Genomic DNA, 26,746 nt, shown 5'->3' on the forward strand with positions numbered 1-26,746 from the left:
AAATACAGGACTAGGAAAATAAGGACAAGAAAACAAGGAGCTCTGAATGAATAGAAGCCCTCGGTTGAGCCTCCAGACTGGCTCGCCCTGCCCTTAGGCAGTTAACGTTTCCAAAGGCAGAAAGGTGGCAACTGCTTTAGAGAAGTTAGGACACTTGTCACCATAAAGCTCCCTGGTGCAGGTTATTCTAACAGGGGCCAAATGAGAAAGCTGTTTATTCCCCAAAAGATACTCATCGCATACACACCCCGGAGAATACTGTACAAATCAGTCATATGCATGTGCTACCACGACCATTTCAAATCAAACTATTTTATTGTCCAAGAGACTCTTTCTGTGGTCACGGGAGGCCCGTTCTCCACGGCCGGAGCCCCGGACTGCATCCTCACTCCTCGGCGCTCTGAGTGCTGATGTAGTCCTGCAGGAGCGCCCGCACCTCCGCCCGCCGGCTCATCCTGGTGGCCTTGCCCTGGAAGCGGCCTTTCTTCCCAGCTCCTTTGCCCTCCAGAACCTCAGCCACCCTGGGAAGCAGAGACACAGTCAGGGAGGACGTCTCTGAGGGAAAAGCCACAGAAAAACCAAAGGCAGCCCTGACTCTTTCCCCCAGGGCCAAGGGGAGGGAAAGGAAGAGTAGTCAGCTTCTAGAAATCCTTCTTCAGAACACCGGCACATGTGCACAGATACAGAGTACATGTTTAGTGTAAGAGTCAGGAACTAAGGGAACAAAAAATGAACTAGTATTTGTTGTTCCAGGCATTAAAAAAAAAAAAAAGAGTGAATAACTGGACACAATGGAAGTATCTAGAAATGGGGGGGGCTAGATAAATTATGGGAATCTCCAGGGAGTGGGGTAAGCGTCCATGAGAGGTAAGGGGCTGCGGACACAAATGCCTGTGGAGAGCAGCAGTGCAGCAAGCTGCGGGCGAGAAGCGGGGACGGCGGCAGCGCGATGAGCCTGGCCTGTCTGAAGAGGGCGCCACCAGCACTTTCCTTGCAGCTACTGCCATGTGGGAATGCGGGCCCAGTGTCGCCAGAGCAGACCTTCTTTTCCTTTCTTGAGAAAAGCTAGAACTCTATATTTTTATGTACAAATCCAATTTTAAAATGTAACAATGATTTTGACAATTTAAAAACTACACAGACCAAACCATTCTATAGGCCACATCTGGCTGCCTGTCAGGGAGCTGTGCTTTCCATTCCTGTTTCCCTGGGGCTCCTGGGGGGCTCCATCGGTTAAGCATCTGCCTTCAGCTCAGGTCATGATTCCAGGGTCCTGCGATCGAGCCCAGTGTCGGGCTCCCTGCTCAGGAGGGACTGTCCTCCTCCCTCTGCTCCTCCCCTTGCTCGTCTGCTCCTTCTCTCTCAAATAAAATAAATAAAATATTTTAAAAAATAAACAAATTCTTATGTTTTCTTTTTTTTTTCTTTAAGATTTTATTTATCTGACAGAGAGAGAGACAGCCAGCGAGAGAGGGAACACAAGCAGGGGGGGTGGGAGAGGAAGAAGCAGGCTCCCAGCGGAGCAGGGAGCCCGATGCGGGGCTCCATCCCAGGTCTCTGGGATCATGACCTGAGCCGAAGGCAGACGCTGAACGACTGAGCCACCCAGGCGCCCCTGTTTTCCTTTGAACGTATATTCATCAGAGCCAACTGGGACTCTGAAAACCCTAAGCAACCTCCGTACCTAATTTAAGGTAAGAAAACATCAACGATAACATGAGGGTAAAGAAATTCAACAAAGTTCTAATTTTTCCATAACAACAACATCTACGCCTATTTTTATACTTAGTCTTAAAATCCTAATTTTTTTCTCCCACAGAGCGGGTCTGTGTCTCTGCTCTGTGGTGCCTGCAGCACCCGCCTAGGGACGGCCCAGCACCTGAGCTCACGCAGCACTTACATACCTCGGTTTCTAGAAGAAAAAACAGAAAGCACGGGAGATGCGGAGCAAAAAAGACCCAGGTTTGAGTCTTAGTTCTGCCACTGTACCTGAGAGATCTCAGGCACAGGACATGTGCTGTCCCTTATTTGCAAAATTAGGAATGACGGTGGTGATACTCATTCCCACTTGGCCCACCTCACATGCCTGTGATGTGACCCAAAATGAGATCGCAGAGGTGGTGGCCCTTTTCCCCGGTCAAGGGCTCGAGTCACAGGTCAGTGCAGGCAGTCCACAGAAGATTACCTGGGGCCCAGGGTCTCCACGGCCTCAGCCGGCCCTGCCAGCAAGAAGAGCCCAGCACCTTTCTCATCGCCCACAGTTAAGAACAGGAGGGTCTCCTAGGAGGTAAGATAAGGAGATAAGCCCTGATACTTAAGAAAGTGGGGTCGATCCCCCTAAACCCTGCCCTCTCCTCAGTCTCAAGATTAGACTTCTTGCCCCTAAACCATGAGTGATGTTTTTGATGAGTGACAATGCAGCCCCTACACCCTAGCCCACAGGGCCCAGAAACTTTTCGAGAATGACTACGGGAACTGAGATTAAACATCAAGGAGGCAGAGGGGAAAAAAAGGCAGAAGGCTGCTGACCATGGCCAGGTGCTAAATGCCTTTTGTGATCTGACTCCCACCCGCCTCTGTAGCCTGGCTGCCACCTTCCCCCACGCACCCTGCACCTGCCGCTGCCTAAAGCTCCATTTCCCGCCGCCCAGTGGCCTTTGCTCCTTTGTCTGATGACCACTAAGCAGTCCTCGAGGCCCCCTGCCCGGGGGCCTCCCCACTCTTTCAGGTGACATGTTCCTCCACCCCTAGCATTTACCACCCTCAATTAGAAACGTCGACATACACGTTTGTCTCCCAGACTCCGCAGTGAGTTCCTTGAGAATCAGTACGCTCTATACAGAATTAGGAAAGGAGACATACACACTGCTTGGCCTGGAGCAGGGACCCCAAAAAGTATTTTTTGGAGTAAATGCAAAAGAGAGACTGGGAAATCATGAGGCTGCAGACTGTCAGGATAGGCAGGGGCACTTGAAGCCAGAGGCAAAGGAAAATGGAAGGATGGTCCTCAAAGGGCCTAGCCAGCCCCATCACTTCTAAACCAGGCCCCCGGCACACGTAAATCTGCGTGGCTTGGACAAGTTCCAGCTCTGATAAGGGGAACTCAGAAGCTGGTAACTGTCACATCCCCAGAAAGGTCAATATCAGAGCTCTATCTAACTCAGCACCTGAAACAGAGCTTGGCCTGTAGCTAGTGCTAAGAACACCAACCAACCAACCAAACAAACGAACAGTACTGAATGAACTTCTCTTCCCTGCTCCTCATGTGTTCATGTGAAGGGACCTCAGCTAAACTCATGCCCCTCACTTAGGTCTCCACTCAGGGCGGACAGAGAATCTCACGCTCCTCTTACCTCGGATCCGATCTCATTGGCGATGATATTCATGAACTCAGAATCACCCTCCTTCCTACAACAGAGGACACAGACGTGAGACCCATCTTGGAGCGGGAGCTGGGAAACCCAGGGAGCCCCCCTCCTCCTCACAAGGCTGTCTGTGCGGTGTCCCAGACTCCCTTAGCAAAGACAGAAAGCGCAGCTGAACTCCAGCAACGAGGCCTTCCCAGCAGTTTACAGCCTGCTTTGCATTCGTGTGAGCCTCTCTCGAACAAGATCACCCAGGTAAGGACAGATCTGGTAAGTGGTGAAGGGGGTGAGGGAAGCTGGTGATGGCAGTTACAGTCACAGCGCTGCTGGGAAGATGCTCTTATCGAACCCAGGAAGTCTGGAGCATAAAGGAGTACTGGAAGGTAACACATCTCCTAGGGTCTGCTCGGCCTGGAGGAACCAGTGAGCAACCCGCCTCCCACGATGCACTGCACACAGGGGACAGGCTGAACCCCAAGCCCAACGCTTCCACACCTTGTCTCTCACCTATGTAATGTGACCACACCTCCCCAGTCCGGGCTGTTGCGGAGGCTGTGGGCCACGTGCACGGCCAGGTCTCTGAGCAGATTCAGGTTGTTCTGAAATGGATGCCATCACTCAGCGGACAGAAGGAATAACAGGCGAGCTCGCCGTCCTCCCACCACTTCGCTCTCCCCTCCCTCCCCGCTCTGACGAACTACGCAGCCCGCTGGGTGGAGGGGTCAGGTCCGGGGAGCCTACTCCACGGCTGCCCTCTCCGTCCTCCGAGGAGTCAGTCACCTTCTGCAAGAGCTTGGTAGAGTTCTGTAGCTTCCTCACTGCTTCCGCGTGCTCCTCCGCTCCACACCTGCAAGCGAAAGGCATGTGGTCACCCGCCCAGCTTCCCAAACGGCTTGTGGTGTGGGGTGTAAATCCAAGAGGCCCTTCTGGACGGTGCACTCCCTCCAGATGGGGACCCAGGGACATTCCTAAGCAACCGAGGAAGAAGGTATAAAAGAACAAGCCGTTTCGCGTGGGTCTGACATAAGTGTCCAAAGCGCTTGATCATTTATGATCGCCTCTCACCCTACCTCTCACCGAGATTAGAGATTACGGTCTCCCCGACCGGTAGACCGATAGGAGAGCTGAGCTTGGGGCACCCAGGACCTCAGACACGGGGGCGGGGGGGGCAGGGGGCAGGGACAGGGTGATGGGAGCTGGAGACTGGGAGGGGAAGGGGACAGGAGGCAAGAGGGAGTGGTAGGAGGGGGGAGAGGGAGGGGGCAGGGCGTGGCAGGAGGGGAGAGAGGGAGGGGGCAGGGGGCGTACTTCAGCAGCGCGGTCAGTGCTTTTTCAGTTCCATGGCTCCTCTCCAGCCACTTCAGCACCCGGTTCCCAGCCAGAAATGCCAGGTTGGTCTTGTTCTTTTTCCCCTTCTCAACGCCCAGAATTTTAATGACCTACATGCAGCAAGGGGGGAACACATACACACACATGAACTACAGTGGTGGCAAGACCTGAGGGTAGGAGCTCCCTAGACCTGCCCCCCAGCTGGGAAGCAAGAAAGGGGTGACTTCACCGAGGCCACCTCCATTGTCCCCCTCAATCACTCCCAGCTGGTCATGACCCCCACTTCCCCAACGCTCTCCCCCGTAGCCGCTCAGGAGCCCTTCCTCGCCTACCTGAAGGTCACTGAGATTGCTCACATGGGTCCCACAGCACATGTTGGCATCAATGCTCTCGATGGTAACGACTCGAACGGGCCCTGCGTGATCGTCCGGCAAACCCCGGCCCCTCACCTGGAAGGCGACAGAGGGAGAAGGGCCGTCTGACTGCTGAGGAGGGGCTCTTGGAGTGCCATTCTTTGGACGCTACCCGACTGGCTCTCCCTCACCTGCTCCACCTCCGGGTCATCCAGGCTCAGCTCTTGCACGATCACAGGCAGCCGGGACCTGATTTTTTCATTGACGCTCTGCTCAATGGCGGCCACCTGCTCTACAGTCACAGAGGGGCTGTCCAGTTCGATCACACTCCGGACTCGCCCTAACTCCCTGCCAGAAGAAGCGGAGTGGTCACTGGATGCTGACGATGACCACGGTAATGTAAGAAGCTTTACAGAGAAGGTTCGTATAAATTATCTTACTTAATGCTCATGAGAATCCTGCAAGGTAGAGACTGTCATTTCCTTTTCACAGGTGAGGGCTTAGAAGGAACGTGAGCAAGATCACGGAGCCAGAATTCACCCCCTGGGTCTCTGGGCTCCAAACTCCATGTTTTTCCCTTCTCCCAACCTCATGTGTCCCCTGAGACACACAAGGTCACCCACCACCCTATCCGAACAGGAAGAGGAGAACACGGCAGATTTTGAACACTACGCTTTCTTTTTTCCCTACCACTCGCTCACCCGTTACTGGGAAGGGAGCTGGTAGTTGGGGACCTGCGACCTACAGTTAGTCTTATGCCCCCTGCTCACCATGATGTGGTCTTCAACCCAAACAGATGGTCAGCAACTGCTGTGATGAGATGCTGCCCTGAACAGAGAGAGCAAGACACAGAGAAGAGTGAGCAGTGCAGCCAGCCTCAGATTCCCACGCTACCATCGCAGACACTCTCCCTGTTGAAGACCTGCCGGGCACTGGTTTCATACGCTTGACAGATATTTTATTGAAAATCCTCATGAGGGGGCGCCTGGCTGACTCAGTCAGTTAAGCATCTGACTCTTGGTTTCCGCTCAGGTCATGATCCCGGGGTCATGGGATGGAGCCCCACACTGGGCTCCACTGTGCATGGAGTCTGCTTAAGATTCTTTCTCTCTCCCTCTGCCCCTCCCCACCCCGCACACTCATGCCTGCTCTCTAAAATAATAAATAAATAAATAAATAAATAAATAAATAAATAAATAAATAAGTAAAATCCTCATGAGGGGGTGCCTGGGTGGCTCAGTCAGTTAAGCATCTGCCTTCGCTCAGGTCATGATCCCAGGGTCCTAGGATCGAGCCCCACATTGGGCTCCCTGCTCAGAGGGGAGCCTGCTTCTCCCTCTGCCTGCAGCTCCCCCTGTTTGTGCTCGGTCTCTGACAAATAAATAAATAAAAATCTTTAAAAAAAAAAAAAAAGAAAGAAAGGAAAGAAAATCCTCATGAGAACTCTACAAGAAGCTCATGATGCCATTTTACAAATGACCTGTTTCAGAGGTACAGGATGACTGCATTGACAGCGGAAGGGAGTGAAGAGCTATCTTTAGAAGATAAACTGACAGGACTCTGTGGCTGGCTGTCCCCAAACAGGTGTCTGCACTGACTTTCAGGATTCAAGCAACCAGGTGGATGCTAATGGAAGATCAAGTCTGGGGGAAGAGATGCCTTTTTAAGTCCATTTTGGACATACTGAATTTAAGAAGCCCAGGAGACACCCAGGTAACAAGTGGGAAGTTGGTAATACTCAAACCCAGCAGTTATTCTAATACTTTTACTTCAATTGTTTACATTGGTTGTTCTTTTTTAAAGATTTTTATTTATTTGACACAAAGAGAGAAAAAGCAGGGAGAGCGGGAGAGGGAGAAGAATGCTCCCTGCTAAGGAGGAAGCCCGATATGGGGCTCGATCTCAGGACCTTGGGATCACGACCTGAGCTGAAGGCAGTCACTTAACCAACTAAGCCACCCAGGTGCCCCTGTTCATGTTGTTTTTATACCACTTATCGTATCTAGCCTGAATTGGAGCTCATTCTGAAAGTCCGTCCTTTACACAAGGTTACCTCCAAGACAACCCAAACCACATCTCAATCATCACGGCATTCCCCATGCATGGCAACCGCCCCTCCTGCAGGGCCCCCATGCCACCCCACCTACCCGAATGCTGCTGCATGTGGTCAAACCTCCGCTCCCAGTCCACCCGGACCTGGACCTCGGTCCCAGGGGCCAGGGGTGTCTGTGTGAAATGATCAGCTTGGGCCCCCCGGCGGGTCACCCGCAGCACAGAGATGTCATTGATTGTACCACGGTCATCAGGCTGGGGAAAGAAGTAAAGCTAATCAGTGGAGGGAGGCAGAGCTCACCTTAACTCCTAGATACAAAGACCCGCTAGGGAAAGTGTGTGAGAAACACACCCAGAATTTGAGATTCCCTAAGGGGGAAGAGGCAGTGGCAAGTGCAGTGGTCTACTTTGTTCCTTGAGAGACTCTGTTCTCTTCACCCTCAACACCCATATATATTGTTCTTCAGAACAAAATAACAGGATTGAAACAAAGATTGTAACTACTGCAACTAAGATTTTCGTAAAACCCGAAAAACCTTAATCATCACTCTCACTGCCTTAATTTAGATTCTTATTTTTCAAAAGTTTCTAAAATGGTTTGAATTTTCCTCGTTCCCTCCTTCCATTCCATCCTCCACACTACTACTGGCATTAGATTCAAAAACATTCACTCATTTTAGGAATGCCTGGCTGGCTCAGTCGGTGAAGCATGTGACTCTTGATCTTGGGGTCTTGAATTTGACCCCCACGTGGGGTATAGAGATTACTTTAAAAAAACAAAAACATTCATTCACTTAAAAAAGATATCTAGGAGGGGCGCCTGGGTGGCACAGCGGTTAAGCGTCTGCCTTCGGCTCAGGGCGTGATCCCGGTGTTATGGGATCGAGCCCCACATCAGGCTCCTCTGCTGAGAGCCTGCTTCTTCCTTTCCCACTCCCTCTGCTTGTGTTCCCTCTCTCGCTGGCTGTCTCTATCTCTGTCGAATAAATTAATAAAATCTTAAAAAAAAAAAAAAAGATATCTAGGTGCGCCTGGGTGGCTCAGTTGGTTAAGCGGCTGCCTTCAGCTCAGGTCATAATCCCAGGGTCCTGAGACCAAGCCCTCATTGGGCTCCCTACTCCTAGGGGAGCCTGCTTCTCCCTCTCCCTCTGCCTGCTGCTCTCCTTGCTGGCGTGTGCGTGCTCGCTCTCTCTCTCTGTCAAATAACATAAATAAAATCCTTAAAAAATAAATTAATTAAATAAAATAAAATAATTAAAAAATATCTAGTGCCAACTGCTTACAAGACACCGTGACCAAGAATACAATGTAAACCAGACAAGACCCCCCACGGAAATTAAGAGTCCGGAAAAGAACACGGACACACACACAGGTCATTGCAATATGAACTACAACATACCACAACGTAAAAAAGTACACTGCTCTCGAGGAGCTCAGACGAAAGAGACCTGATAGTCTCAGGGAATCAGGGAAGACTTCCTGAAAGAAACGATATACGAAGTGAGTCCTATAGTTGCCTGAGGTCACAGGTCTTCCTTCGGCAGAAAATCCCTGTAATAATGATGACGTGGATGTGAAATCGGAACTTTCTCACTAAGTTTACTAAACATGTTCTTTTGTGTCACTTCTTTGCCTAAGTACCTCCACGGCTCACCAGAGCTGCTTCTTTTTTTAAGATTTATTTTTTTGAGAGAGCGAGCAAGCAGGAGTAGGAGGGGCAGAGGGAGAGAGAATCTCAAGCAGACTCTGTGCTGAGCACAGAGCCCCACTTGGGGCTCGATCCCACCACCCTGAGATAACGACCTGAGCCAAAACCAAGAGTCAACGCTTAACAGACTGTGCCACCCAGGCGCCCCTCACCACAGCTTCTTGAATGAAGTCGACACACCTTAACACATCCTTCAAGTTCCTCTGAACTGGCCCCAATTTACCTTTCCAAGGTCATCTCCAGCCTGCCATCAACACACACCACAGGCTCCGACTACATGGGACTATTTGCAGGTAACTAGACATGACAGATTCCTTCAGCTTCCCTACCTTTCTTTGTGCTATTATCCCTGCTGGAAGAGCCTCTCCCATAATGCTCACCTTTTTGCTGCTATTACCCTCCTTTCCCGTGTTCACACTGGACCGTGCTCCTACCAAACACAGCACCAATAAATCTGTCTTCTGCTGTGCTCCTTCAAGGAAATCTTTTCCAGGCCCTGGCAAACACCCTAAGCTAATGCCTAATTCCTTTGCACTTGCTGTTCTCCTTGCCTGGAATACTTCCCCATCCCCACCAGCACTATTAGGTAATTGCAATGGCTTACCCCCTAACTTCACTTCGGTCTCTACTGAAATAACGTGCTCCCTACCTAGGAGAACATCCCACCACTGTCTTTCCCTCAAGCTTTAATTTTCTTTATAGTGTTTACCATACCGGGCATTCTATTTTATCTGTTCACCATTATGTCTGTCTTATCGGATAAGTACCCTACGTAAGTACAAATGCTGCCTTCTTCACCCCTTATCCTTACCCCTGGAATAAGTACCCAGCATATGCTATGGCCCGATAAATATCTGTTGGGTAAACAAATAACCCGAACTGAACTTCCATCTGCACTCATCACGGCCGGGGCAGAGGGGCACGAGGACATTTCCCACCTAAGCAAGAAGGAATGAAGGGCTTCCTGGGAGGGTATCGGGGTGAGGCGCGGGCCTGGTACCTGTCCCCCGCCCTCGGGGAAAAGCAGCGTGTCTTCCAGCACCACATGGAAGCCGCTCAGCACTTCCTTCTTGCCGTTGCTTCCTTCGGTCTGCAGCTCGGCGGGGCTGCAGGAGACCACGGTGGTGGTGAACTGCACAGAGAGGGACAGAGAAAAAGCCCGACCCCAGCCCTCAGGCCACTGGGACGGAGTCTCCCTCGGCACCCCCTCCGCGCGGCGCTCTCCTCCCGCACCGCCCCATCCGCCCTCGCCCAGCCGGCCGCACCTCGCGGGCGTAGCTGTCCCGCTGACACCGGAACGCCATCGCCGCCGTCTCCCGGGACGCGGGGACCCGCGCACACTGGAACGCCCGCTGGCCGACGGAGAGCCGCGCGGGACAATCTTCACTGCGGGCGCGTCTCCGCGCAGAAGCAAAGGATGGGGTGTGGCTTGGACAAATTTCCTGCAAATGAGATTTGCGATTTGCGATTTGCAGACGTTCCGAGGTGCCTAGCAACTGTGTAAAGACTTTGGAAAGGGCCAGAAGAGAAAATAAAACAAAACTGCATGCGGCCTGAACTTGTCAAGGCACTCAATTTAGCCCCGCGCAGTCTCGGTTGGGTGGTACTGATTTGGATAGACGGCCGCGCTGCCCAACTAGAAATTAGGGCAAGCCCCATAGGCTACTGTTGTATTGAAATCAACAGATCCAGAATGTTATGTCATTGTGTGATAACGACTGTAAAAATAAGTGAGATTTTTTTTCCGCACAAAATTTTCGAAAGCTGGTGTGTATTTTGCACTTAAAGCACCTCTCAGCTTGCACTGGCCACATCTCAGTACTCAATATTATCACATGCACTCAATAACCGCAGGTGACTAGCGCTACCTAATTGGACAGTGTAGATAAGCAAGGCTAACACAAGTTACAACCTGTAATCAGTATCTTAAAACATTAAACGGATTAGATGTTAAAATTAACTTTCTGCTCTCTTAAATCAGCTAATAATGAAGTTTGAAGACTCCAGGTGTTTCAAAATGTAGGACTTTTCAAATTTTCGGCAGTAATGCAGAGCATAACCCATCTGTTAGGTAACACGCTCCATTCGGAACCCTGGACAACATCATGTCATCAAACACATCGTTTATGCTGAGAAACAAATGCACTACATGGAATAAACAAATACTGTAAGTAGCTCCACATCATTTTAGGTTAGGTTTTGCTGCCAAATGAGTTTTGCTGTCAGTTTTTTTTCTAAGTGGGTTTTCATAACTTTTTGGTTTTCAGAATCGTGGATAAGAGGAGAGACATATGCTATACAAGTTCATGTCCCAACTCTGCCACTTATTGTAACCTGTTCAATCACTTATGAAGAAAAGGCCCAATTATAAGACTGATATGAGGTTCAAAAAATTTTAATGAGATAGGGGCGCCTGGGTGGCACAGCGGTTAAGCGTCTGCCTTCGGCTCAGGGCGTGATCCCGGCGTTGTGGTATGGAGCCCCACATCAGGCTCTTCTGCTATGAGCCTGCTTCTTCCTCTCCCACTCCCCCTGCTTGTGTTCCCTCTCTCGCTGGCTGTCTCTATCTCTGTCAAATAAATAAATAAAATCTTAAAAAAAAATTTTAATGACATAATATATAAAGACAGTAAATTGTAAAGTATGATACAAATACAGCTTTGCATTATCAGTTTTTTTTTTAAGAACTAATGTCAACAGCACAATGGGCAAAAGATATAGACAGAGCACCTTAGAAGAACTACCAATCACTAATAATCAATCAACAATCTTATAATTAAAAGTAAATTAAATCAGGTACAATTTTTTACCTTCACAAATATCTGAAAGGTTTTGGAGACTGGGGCACTCTGTTGGTGGGAGCAGGAAGCTGTCCAATTTCAATCTAAGAGCAACTTGGCAACAGCTATTAAAATGTTTCAATGTATCTACTCTTTGACTTGGCAATTCCACTTCCAGAAATCTACCTTACAGATATTCTTGCCAAATATGTAAAGATAACACATTTTTATTTTTATTTTATTTTTTAAAAAGATAACACCTTTTTAAATGTTCATTGCAGAATTGTTTGAAAATTAAAAAGGACCAACAACCACCTAAATGTCCCTCAATAAGGAATCAGTTAAATTATAGAAAATATATTCAATTGAATACCATGTAGCCATGAAAAAGATTAGATCTGTATATACTAATTTGGAAAGAGCCCCAATATATATTAAGTAAAAAAAAAAAGCAGGGTTCAAGGAGTACATAGTATGATTCCACTTATGTTCACACACTGCATTGGCTTATATGTCTACTAAATTACAATATATATTATGTATAAGTAATCTACAAAACCATAGATGTTTGTTTCATATTATTATATATTGTTTTACATATCAGATAACTATATAATACAATATAATTATATAAGCTATAGGTATTAATGGAATTTATAACATGTACAGCATATATACATATATAGACATAGAAATTTGTCAGAGAGGGGCGCCTGAGTGGCTCAGTCAGTTAAGTGTCTGCCTTCGGTTCAGGTCATTATCCAGGGGTCCTGGGATCCAGCCCCATATCGGTCTCCCTGCTCAGTGGGGAGGCTGCTTCTCCCTCTCCCTCTGCGCCTCCCCCTGCTCCTGCTTGTGCTTTCTCTCTCTCTCAATAAATAAAATCTTTGAAAAATTTGTTTAAATAAAAAAAGAAATTTATCAGAGAAACTGTTAACAGTGGTTACCCTTATTGAGGGAGTACAAATTTTACTTTAAATTTTATGCCCTTTGGGACACCTGGGTGGTTCAGCCGGTTGGCCTTCTGCTTGGGTCATGATCTTGGGGTCCTGGGATTGAACCCCATGTCAGGCTCCCTGCTCAGCAGGGAGTCTGCCTCTCCCTCTGCCCCTTCCCTCCACTCGTGCGAGTTCACTCGCTCTTTCAAATAAAATCTTCTAAAAAATTCTTTAATAATTATATACCCTTTCATACTATTTTTTTATATTTGGGAGCTCTGTTATTAGGTGTGTATATGTTCATTATTGTTCTTGAAACTTTTATCAGTATATAATGTTCTTGTCTCTTATAAACTTTTTAAAATTTATTTAAATTTAATTAACATATAATGTATTATCTCTTTCAGGGGTACAGTACTGTGATTCATCAGTCTTATATAATACCCAGATGCTCATTACAACACATACTCTCCCCAGTGTCCATCACCCAGTTACCCCATCCCCCCCCCCGCTCCCCTCCAGCAACCCTCAGTTTGTTTCCTATGATTAAGAGTCTCTTATGGTTTGTCTCCCTCTCTGGTTTAGTCTTGTTTCATTTTTTCCTCTCTTCCCCTATGATCTTCTGCCTTGTTTCTTAAATTCCACATATCAGTGGGATTATATAATTGTCTTTCTCTGATTGAGTTACTTCACTCAGCATAATACCCTTTAGTTCCATCCACATGGTTGCAAATGGCAAGATTTCATTTTTTGATGGCTGAGTAATATTCCATTGTGTATGTATACCAGACCTTCTTTATCCATTCATCGGTCCCTTTTAAACTATTTTGTTAAACTATGTCTATATATTACCAATATAAACTTTCAAGTTCAATTTTTTAAAGAAATCTCAGTACTTTACTATGAGTTCAAGGGCAAAGTCTGGGTATGGCATTTTGTTTAAGTACACATCAGGCACTCAAAAAATGTTTATGGATGAATGGGGTAGCTGATGAACAGAAGAGTAAAGAAACATAGGCATTAACTAACATAACAATTAGCTTTGAAAGTATAAAGAAATTTCTGGAGTATGCAGAAAGCTGAGGCGGGTTTCTGGCTAGCTCTAGGGGTGGCGATACAGCAAAAGGCTGGTTGTGGTCTGAGAAATGGGAGCACTGATCTGGGCATGAGAAAATCCCCAGTTTGGTTACAAGCCTGCTCCCAACATCTTTCTGCTTCCAGTCTCAACAATGAGGACCAGGATCTGTGATATCCACCCCTCCCCTTGAGAGGAACAATAGAGGTAGAAAAGGATTGTCTCCAGGTGGAAGAAGTGCAAGAAGGAAAGAGACAGAGAAGAGTTCTTGCAGGTTTATTATAATCTATCTGCTGCTTCTTTGGCTTTTGCTCTACCACATATATACACATGCTCGAATACTCAAGGGAGCCCTGATGACTGGCCCAAACACAAAGATTACAGGCAATTGGTAGAAATTCAAGAGCCCCGCCAGTCTCCTCCTCTCCTATCCTGCCATCTGATGCAGCCATACTCAGGTGCCTGGGAAGAACAAATAAAACACGAAGAGGACCCTGAAAAAGAGCTTCAAAAAAGGGGCACCTGGGTGGCTCAGTCAGTGAAATGACCTAAACTCTTGATTTCAGCTCAGGTCATGATCTCAGGGTCCTGGGATGGAGCCCCATCTTGGACTCTATGCTCAGCGGGGAGTCTGCTTGAGATTCTCCCTCCCTCTGCCCCTCCCCCCTGCTCATATGCATGCTTTCTTTCTCTCAAATAAATTTAAAAAAAAAAAAAGAGCTTTTAGGAAGGTTCAGAGATCCCAGAGATCCCACAGCTGAAGAGCTGGCAAAGACCCCGGCCCTAGCTTTTCAGAGCAACTGGAAGATGCCCCAGCTTCCTCCCCAGCTCTGCCGTACAGAAGTCAATTACTTGTTGCATCAGCGCTGTCAGAATCATCCTAGGGAAAGAACAAAAGACAAAAACACCTGTAGAATTTGCAAAGCATGAACATTTGTGTGCACAAACTCTTTTCACTCCTCCCCGCTCTCCAAGATTTCTCTTGTGATTTTCTAAATCACACAATTTCCTGGTAGGCTAACACGGAAGGATTTACACTTTGGAAAAGAAAATCAACCCCTGGTGCTCAATAAACAACAGTGTGTCAAGCATCACTTGGTTTCAGGATTTCAATTCATGCCACGGCTCCTTATAGCTGTAGAGACAGTTAAGGGGGCCAGGTCTGCTCTAGGATAGAAGAGTGAAGGGGAGATGGGAGGGAGGAGGGTCTTGCTGGGGTTTTCTACAGCCCGGAGAAGAACATTCAACCTCCTGCGTCAGATTCAAATTTGGCTGACATGCACTGAGAACTACTGTGTGCTAGGGACCATGATAAGAGCTTTCTAGTATCTTATTTTTTCAGACTAAAAGGAAACCGAAGGGTTTAAGGGCAGGCTTTACTTACATCCAGGTCATCCATGCCAGGGGGAGGTCTCTTGGTGTTGACCTTCTTCAAAAGCTAGTGGAAAGAGGAAAGTAATTACAAGAGAAAAGAAGGGCAAGGGGAGAGCAAGCTGTATATGGATGGACCACAGAAGGAGGGTCCCAGCCAGAAAAATGCCCTCTCGTTATAGCCTAACACATCACTGGAACAAATTGGAGAAAAGTAAATTGATCCCCTTCATTTATTTTTATTTTATTTCTTTTAAGATTTTATTTTTAAGTAACACCTGATGTGAAGCTTGAACTCACAGTCCTGAGATCAAGAGTTCATGCACGTTCCACCGACAGAGCCAGCCAGGAGCCCCGATCCCCTTTTTAAAAGGAAATCGACACACACAGAGCATCCTCCTTACTAATCCAGGTTAGAGTCTGTTAAGTGTTTTTGCAACTTGAATAAATAGTAGCTGAAATTCTAAAACCAAATAATGTATGGCAGGGTGCAACCTAATGGGAACTAGTAATTTGCTTTATGATGTGAATTTTTATACTGCCTAGTTTGAGCTTCCCGTGAAGTTGTGTGACTCAGGAAACACACACACAGAAAATAAAAGAAAGAACAAGAGTTAACAGAAGAGTTGGGAAAGGTTTTACCAAACTTTCTCAAAATTCTGTAACTAGTGAGTGAAGGCATGTACACGGCTTCACTAGTACTCATTTCTCTCCTTCTACTAAATAAACATTGCACAGAACACGTAAAGAATGTGAGCACCAATGAGGGGAGCTCGTATATGTCTGTCTAGCTCTGATGACAGTCCTCCAGAGAAACGTGTGCAGGGAGACACAGGGAATGAGCAGGAGGGGCAGAAAATGGCATTACCTCTGCGTAATGTTCCACCTGAGCCAGCTCCACCTCTTCATCCCCTTCCCAGTCCCTCCAGTTATCAAAGTCCACAGACAACCACACTGGCTGCAAGAGGAAAGCGCAGAGCGTCACGGGGCAGGAAGCACAGAAGTGCGCAGAAGAGCGTGGCCGTGTGCACAGGGGCATGCGTGGGGAAAAGAAGGTCAACGGGGGTGCAGTCTTCTCAAAAGCACCTCTTTGATGGATCCTTCTCCAGACTGCCATTATCATAGTCCACAAAGATTTGCCAGGAACCTACTAAGCCCCAAGCACAATGCCAGGCATTGTAAGGGATAGAAAAGCATAGAAATTCGGCCCTCCAGAAGCTGACTGACTAGAGGGATAATATATCTGGAAAGATAACTGTGTCATAAAGTATCATGGGAGTCAACCAAGCAAGATAGACAAGCTGCATTCCCTGAAGTGGGGAGAAAACCTTTGGAGGCCTGTGTTCCAAGCTCCTACACTTAGACAGGGAAAGAAGTAATTCACTCATTAATTTAACAGCTGTTTATTGAACACATACTATGGGCCAGACTCTGAGCTTGGCGCTGGGATTATTAAAATGTTTGATATATAGTCCTAGCCATCACAAAGCAAGTAGGGAAGGGAAATCTAAATAAATCATTATAATACAGTGTGGAAAGTGTAGTGGTGGCATACACAGGGAATATTATAGCTCCCAGAAAGGAGTTATAGGAACCCAGGCTTTTTAGAGTAGCAGAGACTTAAAGGATGAGCAAGGGTTAGGTGAGCACAGGTAGCCAAGAAGGCACAGCTTGAGCAAAGGTAAATTAGTGAGAAATAGCCTGGTGTGTGTCAGAGAGCTGCAGGCCATTTGCTGTGGCTGGAATGTGAAGTTTCAGGCAGACACTGATGGGGTATAATGCTAAAGAAGGGAAGAGCAGCCGGGTCAGGAGTTTATATGTCATGCTGTGGTGCTTGCATTTCAACCGAAAGGGTGGGAAGTGACAAGCTCAAATCCCTAGAAGAGTTAGGGAACTAATGAAAAGGATTAAAGTGTGCTGGTCCACATGCTCCGTTTAAAGCTCCATCTCTAGGCGCTTGGGAATTGCTTTCTTTATTTTTTAAGTAATCTCTGTACGTGGGGCTTGAACTCACAGCCCTGAGATCAAGAGTCGAAAGTTCTACCAACTAAGCCAGTCAGGCATCCCTAGCATTTGGGAATTTAGACCAGTGTGATCAGGGTCTCCATTTCCTAAGAAAAGTTGATAATCTCGAGTTTTATGTGAAATCTCCACATTTTTATAGGTCATCAACTAAACAAAACTAAATGTCAATAACCAATCAAAATAATTTGTAAATACTGTGAAACTACAAAAACAAATTCGAGAGCCAGACCAGTCAGGAGATAGCCAATTTTCAACTTTTAGCGGGGAAGAAGCCACTTCTTAGGTAGAAAAGTAACAGGGTCAAATGTGTGTTTTAGACAGACCATGCTGGGAGCCATGCGAAGGATGGCCTGAGAGTGAGGCTGAAAATATGCAATAAACCTCACCCAGTGATGGATGAGGCCTGAATTAGGAAAAGATGAAGTAACAGATTCAAGCATATTTAGGAAGTCAAATAGGACTTTGTGAGTGATTGAATGTTGGTGGGAAAGGAGCCAAGGGTGATTTCCTGACTTATGCCCACAGGTGCAGAGACAGCACAGGAGAAAGAGCAGGCCATTCCCCCACACACCTACCTTGATATCGTCTTTGGTGAGTCGGGGCCAGGCCACCTTCTCCTTCCATTTCCTCACAAAGCAAGTAATGGAGCGACCAGAGCGCTTATCCTGAGAGTCCTGCCAGATAGAGAGCCTCATCCTTAGGATGTGAGGTTTAGAATGAATTTCCAATTTTCCAAGCAGCCTTTCCATCCAGACCTTACTGTCTCACCCCACAATTACCTTGGAGTTCACCTTAGCATAGAATTCAATCTCATTGTACAACTCCAGTCCATCGGCATTCTTGCAGCTGAGGAGACAATGGAGCTGAGGAAATGCGGGAGGCTGAGCATGTGAGCATTAAGAGAAGGGAAAGGTTCCTGGAAACCAGGACCTTCAGAGAGGAAGGCCATTACCTGAACACAATACGATGGTCTTCGATGAGCACATGGACATCGGTGCTGTCTTCAACACAAAACTCCATGAACACGTACTTGGGCCTGTCGTACCACAGGGTCCGGGCATGCTGCCTGCAGGGGAGTTGCGGTGGGGCTTCATGGGGTGGGAGAAGAAAGACTGGGGGCATTTGGGAAAGGTGGAAGGAAGGGAAAATTGAGGGACGTTTTACGCTACGGTCCTGTCAAAGTGGAGCTAAATGAGACAGAAGGGGGTGAAAGCGGAGTGATAGGAGTGGGGGTGTGCGGTCAGGGTGAACCTGGGGAGAATTCAAAGTGCGAGAGTTGAGAGGGAGTTATGGAGAACATTCCTCACCACCCCAAAGTTACAGAGACCTGGAATCTGGAGTTTCCATGGGACCTCGCAGGACCCAGACCGCCCAGAATATGTGGGACGAGAAATCTCCAAGGAAAAGGGCGACCGGAAACACTCACCTTGCCATGGTGGCTCCCCGCTACCCGGTGGAGTTGGGACTGCGTGCCCGGCTATCTTTAGATCCTGGGGACGCCCCCAGCAGCTGCCTCTCCTTATATGGTTGGGGAAGGCTTTAGAGAAAGGGGGAACGTGGCCCTACAGCCAAGGGATCTGCACTCCGGAGAGACTCTGGAAGAGCGTAATCCCGGCAGCCCTTCACATCTCAGCGTCTCCAGAAATGTACAGGTTAGGAATAGACGACCCACCTGCGGGGAACCAGGACAACGGCCACACTAGATTCACACCGAACGACTTGTCCCTGGCTTCATTCATCCGCTTCTTCAACGCTTAGTGCGTTCAGTGTCTGATTCACAAGAGGCGCTCAATAAAAAATTACTGGCCCGAATTAAATCCCCTGGGAAGGCCCGCCCCCCGTGACGGAGGACTGTTTGACGTATGAGCCCCGCCCACCCGCTCCTTCAGGTTTCCGGACTGCGCGCCGTTGCCATGGCAGTGAGGGGGCGCGGCTGACGTGCGGCGGCGTTTCCGGGAAGATGGCGGCTGTCGAAACTGCTGCGGAGCCGGTAACGGTGGTGGCAGCTGTTGGTCCAAAGGCGAAGGACGAAGAGGAGGAGGAAGAGGAGTCGCTGCCCCCGTGCGAGGCGGTGCGCTGGGCCCCGGTGGGAGCAGTGGCGGAGGCCGGGCCTGGGACGGCCGCGTTCTCGGAAGACGCGGCGGCCGAGGAGCCTGGGGCGGCTCCGGGCTCCCCTGCGGACTCGCCCGGCCGGACGCTGCGGCGTCTGAGGGCCGAGCGGCGGCGGCTGGACTCGGCGCTGCTAGCGCTGTCCTCGCATTTCGCTCAAGTGCAGTTCCGCCTGCGCCAGGTGGTGCGCGGGGCGCCCGCGGAGCAGCAGCGCCTCTTGCGCGAGCTCGAGGACTTCGCGTTCCGCGGCTGCCCGCACGTCCTGGGTTACGGGGGGCCTGAGGACCCCGCCAGCGACGATGTCGATGGGCTCTCAGGGGACCGGCCACGATTGTGGGGCGAGAACCAGGTGAGCAGCTGGGGCCGGGCCCCGAGGGACATGGGAATAGGGCTGGGTGGGTGACGATGCCGACGGGGACGGAGGTAGCAGTGGTGAGAAGCAGGCTGGTCTGGGTGAGTACTACGCGCGTCCGAGAAGAGGAGGTAAGACAGGTGTGCGAGTCCTGGGGGGGCAGGAGGACAGAGAGGCCTGGGAACCTGATGGTGAGGGGTGCCCATCTATGGTGTGGGAAGAGATGCAGGTGTGGTGACGTGCGGGACAGAAGAGTGGTGAGCAGAGAGGATTCAGAGGGAAACAACAGCAACCAACCAGAGCGTTGCTGCTCCCGCTCACCTTCGCCGTTGCCTCATAATGCACCTAAGACCCAAGGACATTTGCTGATAAGTACCCCGACCTGGGGTTGAGAACATTGGCTAATGAAGTGTAAGTGAATTGGAATCCATGGAAACTTAGATCTACTGCCTATTCCTGCTTTCTTGGAATCTAGAGAACGTCTTTAATATTTAGACTTTTGTATGGGTGGGCGCTGTGGTGAACAGCAGGATCAGTTAGTAATTGAAAGAAACACAACTCCTGATTATATGCATTTCCTAATGCTGGTATTTTAAACCTCCTTGCCCATCCTGCCTAATAACTAGATATTATAAATGAAGTCCCTTTACTAACTGTGACAAGATCCATTCAGTTAGCCTCCAGTGAGTAATAAAGAGTCTGTGAGCCATGCCAAGAGAACATTTCCTTGTAGTCTTTGAATCTCTGGAAGTGCACAGCTGAAGAGACTTGCTGTCTTCTCCCCCTTTTCATTCTTCAAGTTACAATCCAAACGTTTACGCCTTTCTTCCCACTTGAATTGGTTTTAACCAAAAAGACTTATCAGTAGCAGATATTGACTTGCTTATTTTAATCTGAAATGTTTCCAGTGCAGTCCAGTGTTTACTGTTCCACCCTTCTCTCCACATACCCACAGCTTTTCCCATTCTTTTTCCTTGGGCTGGCTAGACAGCTTCCTCCAGTCAGAGCTCATTATTTGGAACGTGTTGTTCTGTACCTGTTTCAGTTCCGTAGCCTACAGCAAACGTGTAATGAGAGCTTACCCTGGGCCAGACTTGGTGCTAGGCATTGGGGGTACAAAGTCAAGGCCTTTGCCCTAAAAGCGTTCATTGACTGGGGGACAGAATCCTCAAGAAAGAATTCCAATGCGACATGAGCTAGAGGAGAAGTGTGTACACAACACAGCGAGAAATGGTCAGCTTTGTCTAGGGAGATCTAGGAAACCCGAAGGCTAGTTAGGCCCTCCTACGGTAGGTTTCTAAGAAACCACAACACTCGGAAAGGTTTGGAGAGAAAGTATCCTGAGAAAAGGCTTGCTTTCATGTTGAGTAAAGCTAAAGCAAGAGGCTTGCTTTTAAAATAGGTTGAACAAAAAGTTAATTTGTTGTTTATCATTTATTCTCTCTCATATCTTCTGGAGGGCTTGGTAAGTACCATTTGAAGGTTAAGTTTAATATCCTATAGACTGCTGGTTTAAAATGCAGCCTTACACCTGCACGTGACGTGCTAGTTTTGCTTTGTTTTGTTTTTGACACTCAAGAAAGTTAAGAAAGAACTGGTATTTGAGAATACATTGGCAAGACTTTACCACCCTGAAGCATTTTTAATCATTTAAATCCAGAAACGACCTGATGGCCAACAGTGGAGAAAGGAGTCCCTGGTGGGGGAAACTTACCAGACTTTTTTTTTTTTTTTTTTTACATGGTTACCTTCCCACTCCTGTTATTGGCTTTTGAATTTTCTTTTCACTGCCCCAGGCACCTGCTTTAATTCTTTTGATTTGCAGAAGTCTGTAATGCATTGGAGGGGTTTGGAACCTTAAGAAAACTGGTTATGAGTTATAAATCCTTTCTCTACACCCTTATCTCTAGATTCTCTTGCAAAATTTGGCTGCAGAAAGTGTTCAGGAGTTGATCTGTGGTAATTGGCTGTGGAGGATGGCATGTTTAGTTCCTGGGAGGCTGTCTTGGCTAAGATAAGTTGTCTCAATCCTAACTAGACCTTTGGGGGGGAAGCTATCTTAACAAAAGGCTCTATTGTATTCATATTCTATTTCCAATAAGGGACAAACAGCTTCTTAAAGAAAACACATTTAATAAATTGCCCTGGATGAAATCTCTATTCTCATTTTTGAACCTATCTTATGAATTCTGTATTTCATTGGGATTATTTGGAAACATTTTATGTTTCACTAGTCATTATTAGCTTGAGAGGATTCTTAATGTGCCTGGATTTTTCCTTTTCCTGTGAAATAGACCTAAGTATTTTCTTGTCTTAGAGTGAACAGGAAAAACGGGAACGTCTGGAAACCCAAAGGGAGAAGCAGAAGGAACTTATACTACAGCTCAAAACCCAGCTAGATGACCTGGAAACATTTGCTTATCAAGAGGGCAATTACGACTCCCTGCCGCAGTCCGTGGTCTTGGAAAGACAGCGGGTAAGCAGATACTAGAGGCGCCTCCCCCTCTCCGCCCCCCACCTAAGGTTACCTTGTCCCTTCCGGCATTCACAGGATGTTCTTTCTTAGCTTGTTCACCCTTGGCCTTACTGAGAATCCCTTTGCTGGCCCAAATCAAAGAGAAATGGGACACGTCTTTATTCACACATGGAAACACAAGTTCCAGAGCTTTATAATATGATAATTGAGCTCTTTCTTTTTGGTGGCTATTAGTTATAATATATAATAATAGTAATTTTTCATTTGCTCATTAAAACAGTTCTACTTAGGCACATCCTACAATGTAAATTAGCTTTTTTCCCCACCACCAGTTGATAAATATTCCAGGAATCCAGACTGGCTTTAATGCCGTATTTATTTAAGCAATGCCCGGGTAGACAGGTAGACCTGCTGCCACAAATACAGCTACTGTCTCCCCAACACACGTTTGTCCCTCACTGTGATGTGGCTGTTTCTCTGGCTGGGCTGTAGTTACATTATCTGGATTTCAGACTGTTCCAGATCTTGTCACTAGGGTATTTTGACTGTAACACACTTTGATGTTTAGTAGAGATTTTTGTTTAGTTGCTAGAGTAGGGCAAGAAAGGAGGAGGAGGACTAGAAACTAAAGGAAGTCAGTGTCTATTCTCTTGGAGGCCTTGGGGGAAGCTAACTCTGAGGCTTTTTGGATCATCAGCCACTTTGAATTATTCACCCTGTTGTTCTTCTGAAAGTTGCCTGGCCTGGTAGAAAATCTGCAGTTGAGAGGAGCCATTTCTGTCCGAGAGGACCCAAGGGCCCTTGTCACTATAGGAGAAGTAGCTCTGTACTCTCACCTTGATCAGCAGTTACACCGTTTTCTCTCACAAATCTGGGCGTTCTGTCTGTCTGATTTAAAAGGTAGGAAGCTTATGAGCAAATATTCTCCTTCCTAACCCTTTCCCTGAAAATACCAAAGGCTGTGCTCATTGCTTGTGGTCTTGATAGGTGATCATAGATGAATTAATAAAGAAACTGGACATGAATCTGAACGAGGACATCAGTTCACTGTCCACCGAGGAGCTCCGGCAGCGTGTGGATGCAGCTGTGGCTCAGATCGTCAACCCAGCCCGAGTGAAAGAACAGTTGGTTGAGCAGTTGAAAACTCAGATCCGAGACCTCGAGATGTTCATCAACTTCATCCAAGGTCAGGGGAGGGGATGGGAAGAGAAGGGTGGACAGAGATCATAATAATTATATGTAGGGGCGCCTGGGTGTCTCAGTCGGTTAAGAGTCTGCCTTCGGCTCAGGTCACGATCCCAGGGTCCTGGGATCGAGTCCCCGCATCGAGCTCTCTGCTCAGCGGAGAGTCTGCTTCTCCCTCTCCCTCTCCCTCTGTGTGTGCACACGCTCTCTCGCTCTCAAATAAAATCTTTAAAAAATAATAATTATTATATGTGATCCGAGTACTGGTACTTTTAGGTTTCTTGATATACTGTGTAGGAAGTTTGATCACTCAGTAAAGTAGCCAGCATGGTAGAATGGAAAGAACAGGGATTTTATTTTATGTTTTTAAAGATTTTATTTTTAAGTAATCTCTACACCCAATGTAGAACTCACAACTCCAAGATCAAGAGTCACATGCTCTGCCAACCGAGCCAGGCAGGCGCCCCAAAAACATGGATTTTTTTTTTTAAGATTTTATTTAATTTATTCGTCAGGGAGAGAACATAAGCAGGGGGTGTAGCAGGCAGAGGGAGGGAGAAGCAGGCCCCCTGTGGAGCAGGGAGCCGATGCGGGGTCCGATCCCAGGATCCCAGTATCATGACCTGAGCCGAAGGCAGACGCTTCACCAACAGAGCCACCCAGTCGCCCCAAAAACATGGATTTTAGAGCCATCTAGTTCAGATCCCAGTTCTGCCACTTCCTGGCCTCAGGTCCTTGGGCAGGTTCCTAACTTCAGCCCCATCGTCCTCACCCATGAAGGATGATTCATGCTTCCCTCATTCAGCAAATATGTATTGAGCCAGTCACTGTTCCACACAAATAAGATATTTGTAAAAGTCTTATCATGTGGTAGGCACTAGGAAATACTCTCTTTCCTCCTCTTTGTAACTGCTGACTGCAGATGAAGTGGGAAGCCCGTTGCAGGTGGACAGCACGCACTGTGAGTGCAAGGCCGCTGGGAAGACGGGCAGTTGCCCCACCAGGACGGGCAGCGGCAGACTGCCTCCCGGCAACAGCAAGAGTAAGTGCAGCTTCCAGAACAGGCCAGTCTAGAGAAGAAGTAGATTAGTGGGTGCCTAGGGCTTACGGGGTTGGGGAGAATGGGAATGGGAAATGCTAACAGTACAAGGTTTCTTTTTGGGATGATGGGTGCAGAACTCTGTAAATGTACTAAAAGTCACTGATTTATACACTTAAATGGGTGATTTGTATGGTATGTGATTTATATCTCAATATAGCTATTATGAGCCCACAACAGTGCAGTCCAGCAACCCCCTAGGTGGCTCGTGGCTTCACGTGGGACCCATACTGTAGCTCAGAAGCAAGACTAGACCTCAGCTCGTGACTCTGTGCCGTCGTGGCCCTAACTGATGAGCCATTGCATTTTCTAAACAGCGAAGGCAGAAGACGTGAAGAAGGTTCAGGAGACGGGGCTGCGCCTCATGCGGCGTGCACTGGCAGTGCTCCAGATCTTTGCCGTTAGCCAGTTCGGTTGCGCCACAGGCCAGATCCCACAAACTCTGTGGCAGAGGGGCCAGGCTGACAGGGACTACTCCCCGCTGCTGAAGAGGCTGGAGATCTCAGTAGACAGAGTGAAGCAGCTAGCCTTGAGGCAGCAGCCGCACGACCACGTCATCACCTCTGCCAACCTCCAGGACCTCTCCCTGGGAGGCAAGGACGAGCTGACCACGGCTGTGCGAAAGGAGCTGACAGTGGCCGTCAGGGACCTGCTGGCGCATGGCCTCTACGCCTCGTCGCCAGGGATGAGCCTGGTCATGGCCCCCATCGCTTGTTTGCTGCCAGCCTTATCCTCGGCCCCCGAGGCCATGCACCCGTGGGAGCTCTTTGTAAAGTACTACCATGCTAAGAACGGCCGTGCTTATGTGGAATCCCCCGCCCGGAAGCTCTCCCAGTCCTTCGCCCTGCCGGTCACGGGAGGCACCGTGGTGACCCCCAAGCAGAGCCTTCTGACAGCCATCCATGTGGTGCTGACGGAGCACGACCCTTTTAAACGCAGCGCGGACTCCGAGTTGAAGGCCTTGGTGTGCATGGCACTGAACGAACAGCGTCTTGTGTCCTGGGTGAACCTGATCTGCAAGTCGGGGTCACTCATCGAGCCCCACTACCAGCCCTGGAGCTACATGGCGCACACCGGCTTTGAGAGCGCCCTCACCCTGCTCAGTCGCCTCAGCAGCCTCAAATTCAGCCTCCCCGTGGACCTGGCCGTGCGCCAGCTCAAGAACATCAAAGATGCCTTTTGACGAGAGTTGCCCGGGCCCTACACCAGCACCTTCCTCTGTCGAGTAGGGGTAGATGGTTAGTCTTCTAGGACAGAAACCGAGAGGAGGAGGAGGGGTTAAAGATGGTCTCCCTAGCCAAGTGACTGCACAGTCTGTTTTCCCCGCCAGCGTAGCATCTCAGAGATGCTGGGGACCCTCCCGTTCAGAGCTTCTGCCCCGGTGTGTAACCCGTGGGCACGGATATTTGAGCCTGTGTAAAAGAAATCAGCCATGGCACACAGTGAATGGACCGCCTCATTGTGCCACATCTGCTTTTTCCCAAATCCAGGTTGCTCTGACCGTTCTCTTTAGGGTGGTGCGTGACATGAGGGAGTTGTTGGTCCCGGAAGAGCTTCAACGTGAGGCTCCTGTCCGTCAAGCTGGGAGCCATGTTCCTTCACTTCCCAAAGGTTCACGAGTCGCCAGGCCAGAATTTAAATTCCTTTATGAATACTGACACCCCTTTCTTCCTGACCCCCAGGTCAGGGGAGGCCGTGTATGTTCCACAGTTGCCTCTCAAACTAGGAATGGGGATATGTGAGCACAGCATTTCTGAGGGAGTTCACCGAAAGTTGATTTCAACGTGGGCCCTTTTTTGTGGGTAAGCACCTGAAATCTGTTCCTGACAAGGTGGCCCTCTCCTTGTGGTCTTTTGGATTTAGAGCTGGTTATTTACAGGGAATGGCAACCATTGTCTGGTACCATGTCCTCTGGCAAATAACCCTTCCTGTGCACACCTCCCAGCAAGGTGCTGACACGATGTTTTTGGAAGTCAATCCGCCAGAGCTATACTCCTCGAGAGAACCCTTGCCACCCAAGCCAAGTGCGAATGGGAGTACGCTTTAGCGATCAGCAGCAACTCCTCCCAGGGTTGGGATTCCACCTGTGCTGGAGGCTGGATGATGGAGGGGGTCTGATCACGCAGCAGGGACTATAGCAGATCACCGTTGACAGACAAGGGATGGAGCATTTCCTTGTAAAACCAACTCTAGAGTGATCCTATTCGGTCTTCAGTATTTTAGCCTTTTGAGTTCATATTTATCATTCAGCTTGCATACTGCTCCCAGACTGACCAAAGATGGGCAAAGTGTATCACTTTCTGGAAAACCAAATGGGATCTCAATACCGCTGATTCAGCATTGTTTCATGTATTAAATCGCCAGCTGCACTTTGTGTCTGCACTAGTATGTAGTGCATTTTAACTTAATTTTTTTCAGCAACATGTTATTTAAGATGTATTATTGACAATTCATTAGAATTAGTCCTTCCGTGTGAAACAGGATAAGTGTAAAATGTGGAAAATAATAAATCTGTGGTTGCTAATAAAA

At 48.3% G+C, this 26,746-nt stretch overlaps 3 protein-coding genes across 6 annotated transcripts; 1 reads left to right on the plus strand and 2 right to left on the minus strand.

Annotated features, from left to right (window-relative positions):
• Window positions 1-292: 292 nt before the first annotated feature.
• LOC100481888 (alanyl-tRNA editing protein Aarsd1) lies at window positions 293-10,231 on the minus strand. The gene is made up of 12 exons (XM_011216756.3): window positions 10,073-10,231; window positions 9,808-9,939; window positions 7,195-7,354; window positions 5,818-5,875; window positions 5,239-5,395; window positions 5,027-5,143; window positions 4,674-4,804; window positions 4,146-4,212; window positions 3,873-3,964; window positions 3,354-3,408; window positions 2,186-2,280; window positions 293-521 (listed from the first exon to the last, which is right to left on the minus strand). Exons 1-12 carry the CDS (start codon window positions 10,109-10,111, stop codon window positions 386-388), a joined length of 1,239 nt encoding a protein of 412 aa, XP_011215058.1. The 5' UTR covers window positions 10,112-10,231; the 3' UTR covers window positions 293-385.
• A 1,123-nt stretch (window positions 10,232-11,354) lies between these two features.
• Window positions 11,355-18,882, minus strand: PTGES3L (prostaglandin E synthase 3 like). Of its 4 annotated transcripts, none has more exons than XM_034640199.1 (8): window positions 18,669-18,882; window positions 17,949-18,108; window positions 17,776-17,842; window positions 17,572-17,670; window positions 15,840-15,929; window positions 14,985-15,038; window positions 14,440-14,480; window positions 11,355-11,376 (listed from the first exon to the last, which is right to left on the minus strand). In XM_034640199.1, exons 1-7 carry the CDS (start codon window positions 18,733-18,735, stop codon window positions 14,445-14,447), a joined length of 573 nt encoding a protein of 190 aa, XP_034496090.1. In that variant the 5' UTR covers window positions 18,736-18,882; the 3' UTR covers window positions 11,355-11,376; window positions 14,440-14,444. The 4 variants fall into 4 exon arrangements, with proteins under 4 accessions (XP_034496090.1, XP_011215054.1, XP_034496091.1 ...); XM_011216752.3 differs by lacking the exon at window positions 11,355-11,376 and adding an exon at window positions 13,862-14,062 and having other exon boundaries at window positions 14,453-14,480; XM_034640200.1 differs by lacking the exons at window positions 11,355-11,376; window positions 15,840-15,929 and adding an exon at window positions 13,862-14,062 and having other exon boundaries at window positions 14,453-14,480.
• RUNDC1 (RUN domain containing 1) lies at window positions 18,869-26,746 on the plus strand. The gene is made up of 5 exons (XM_019792851.2): window positions 18,869-19,454; window positions 21,775-21,933; window positions 22,921-23,119; window positions 24,041-24,160; window positions 24,535-26,746. Exons 1-5 carry the CDS (start codon window positions 18,957-18,959, stop codon window positions 25,398-25,400), a joined length of 1,842 nt encoding a protein of 613 aa, XP_019648410.2. The 5' UTR covers window positions 18,869-18,956; the 3' UTR covers window positions 25,401-26,746.

Source organism: Ailuropoda melanoleuca, chromosome 13 (genome assembly GCF_002007445.2).
Source record: "Ailuropoda melanoleuca isolate Jingjing chromosome 13, ASM200744v2, whole genome shotgun sequence".
Taxonomy (NCBI): Eukaryota; Metazoa; Chordata; class Mammalia; order Carnivora; family Ursidae; genus Ailuropoda; species Ailuropoda melanoleuca.

Excerpts from the sequence above, each read along its gene's own strand:
- LOC100481888 (XM_011216756.3), bottom strand. The coding sequence starts at position 10,111 with ATGGCGTTCCGGTGTCAGCGGGACAGCTACGCCCGCGAG. Across the intron at positions 3,409-3,872 it reads GGTGTGGTCACATTACATAG|GAAGGAGGGTGATTCTGAGT; the intron begins GTGAGAGACAAG and ends CCTCTGTTGTAG. Across the intron at positions 2,281-3,353 it reads CCAATGAGATCGGATCCGAG|GAGACCCTCCTGTTCTTAAC; the intron begins GTAAGAGGAGCG and ends CTTACCTCCTAG.
- PTGES3L (XM_034640199.1), bottom strand. The coding sequence starts at position 18,735 with ATGAATGAAGCCAGGGACAAGTCGTTCGGTGTGAATCTAGTGTGGCCG. Across the intron at positions 17,843-17,948 it reads GACCATCGTATTGTGTTCAG|CTGCAAGAATGCCGATGGAC; the intron begins GTAATGGCCTTC and ends TTGTCTCCTCAG. Across the intron at positions 17,671-17,775 it reads ATGCTAAGGTGAACTCCAAG|GACTCTCAGGATAAGCGCTC; the intron begins GTAATTGTGGGG and ends TCTATCTGGCAG.
- RUNDC1 (XM_019792851.2), top strand. The coding sequence starts at position 18,957 with ATGGCGGCTGTCGAAACTGCTGCGGAGCCGGTAACGGTGGTGGCAGCT. Across the intron at positions 21,934-22,920 it reads TGGTCTTGGAAAGACAGCGG|GTGATCATAGATGAATTAAT; the intron begins GTAAGCAGATAC and ends TGGTCTTGATAG. Across the intron at positions 23,120-24,040 it reads GTTCATCAACTTCATCCAAG|ATGAAGTGGGAAGCCCGTTG; the intron begins GTCAGGGGAGGG and ends TGCTGACTGCAG.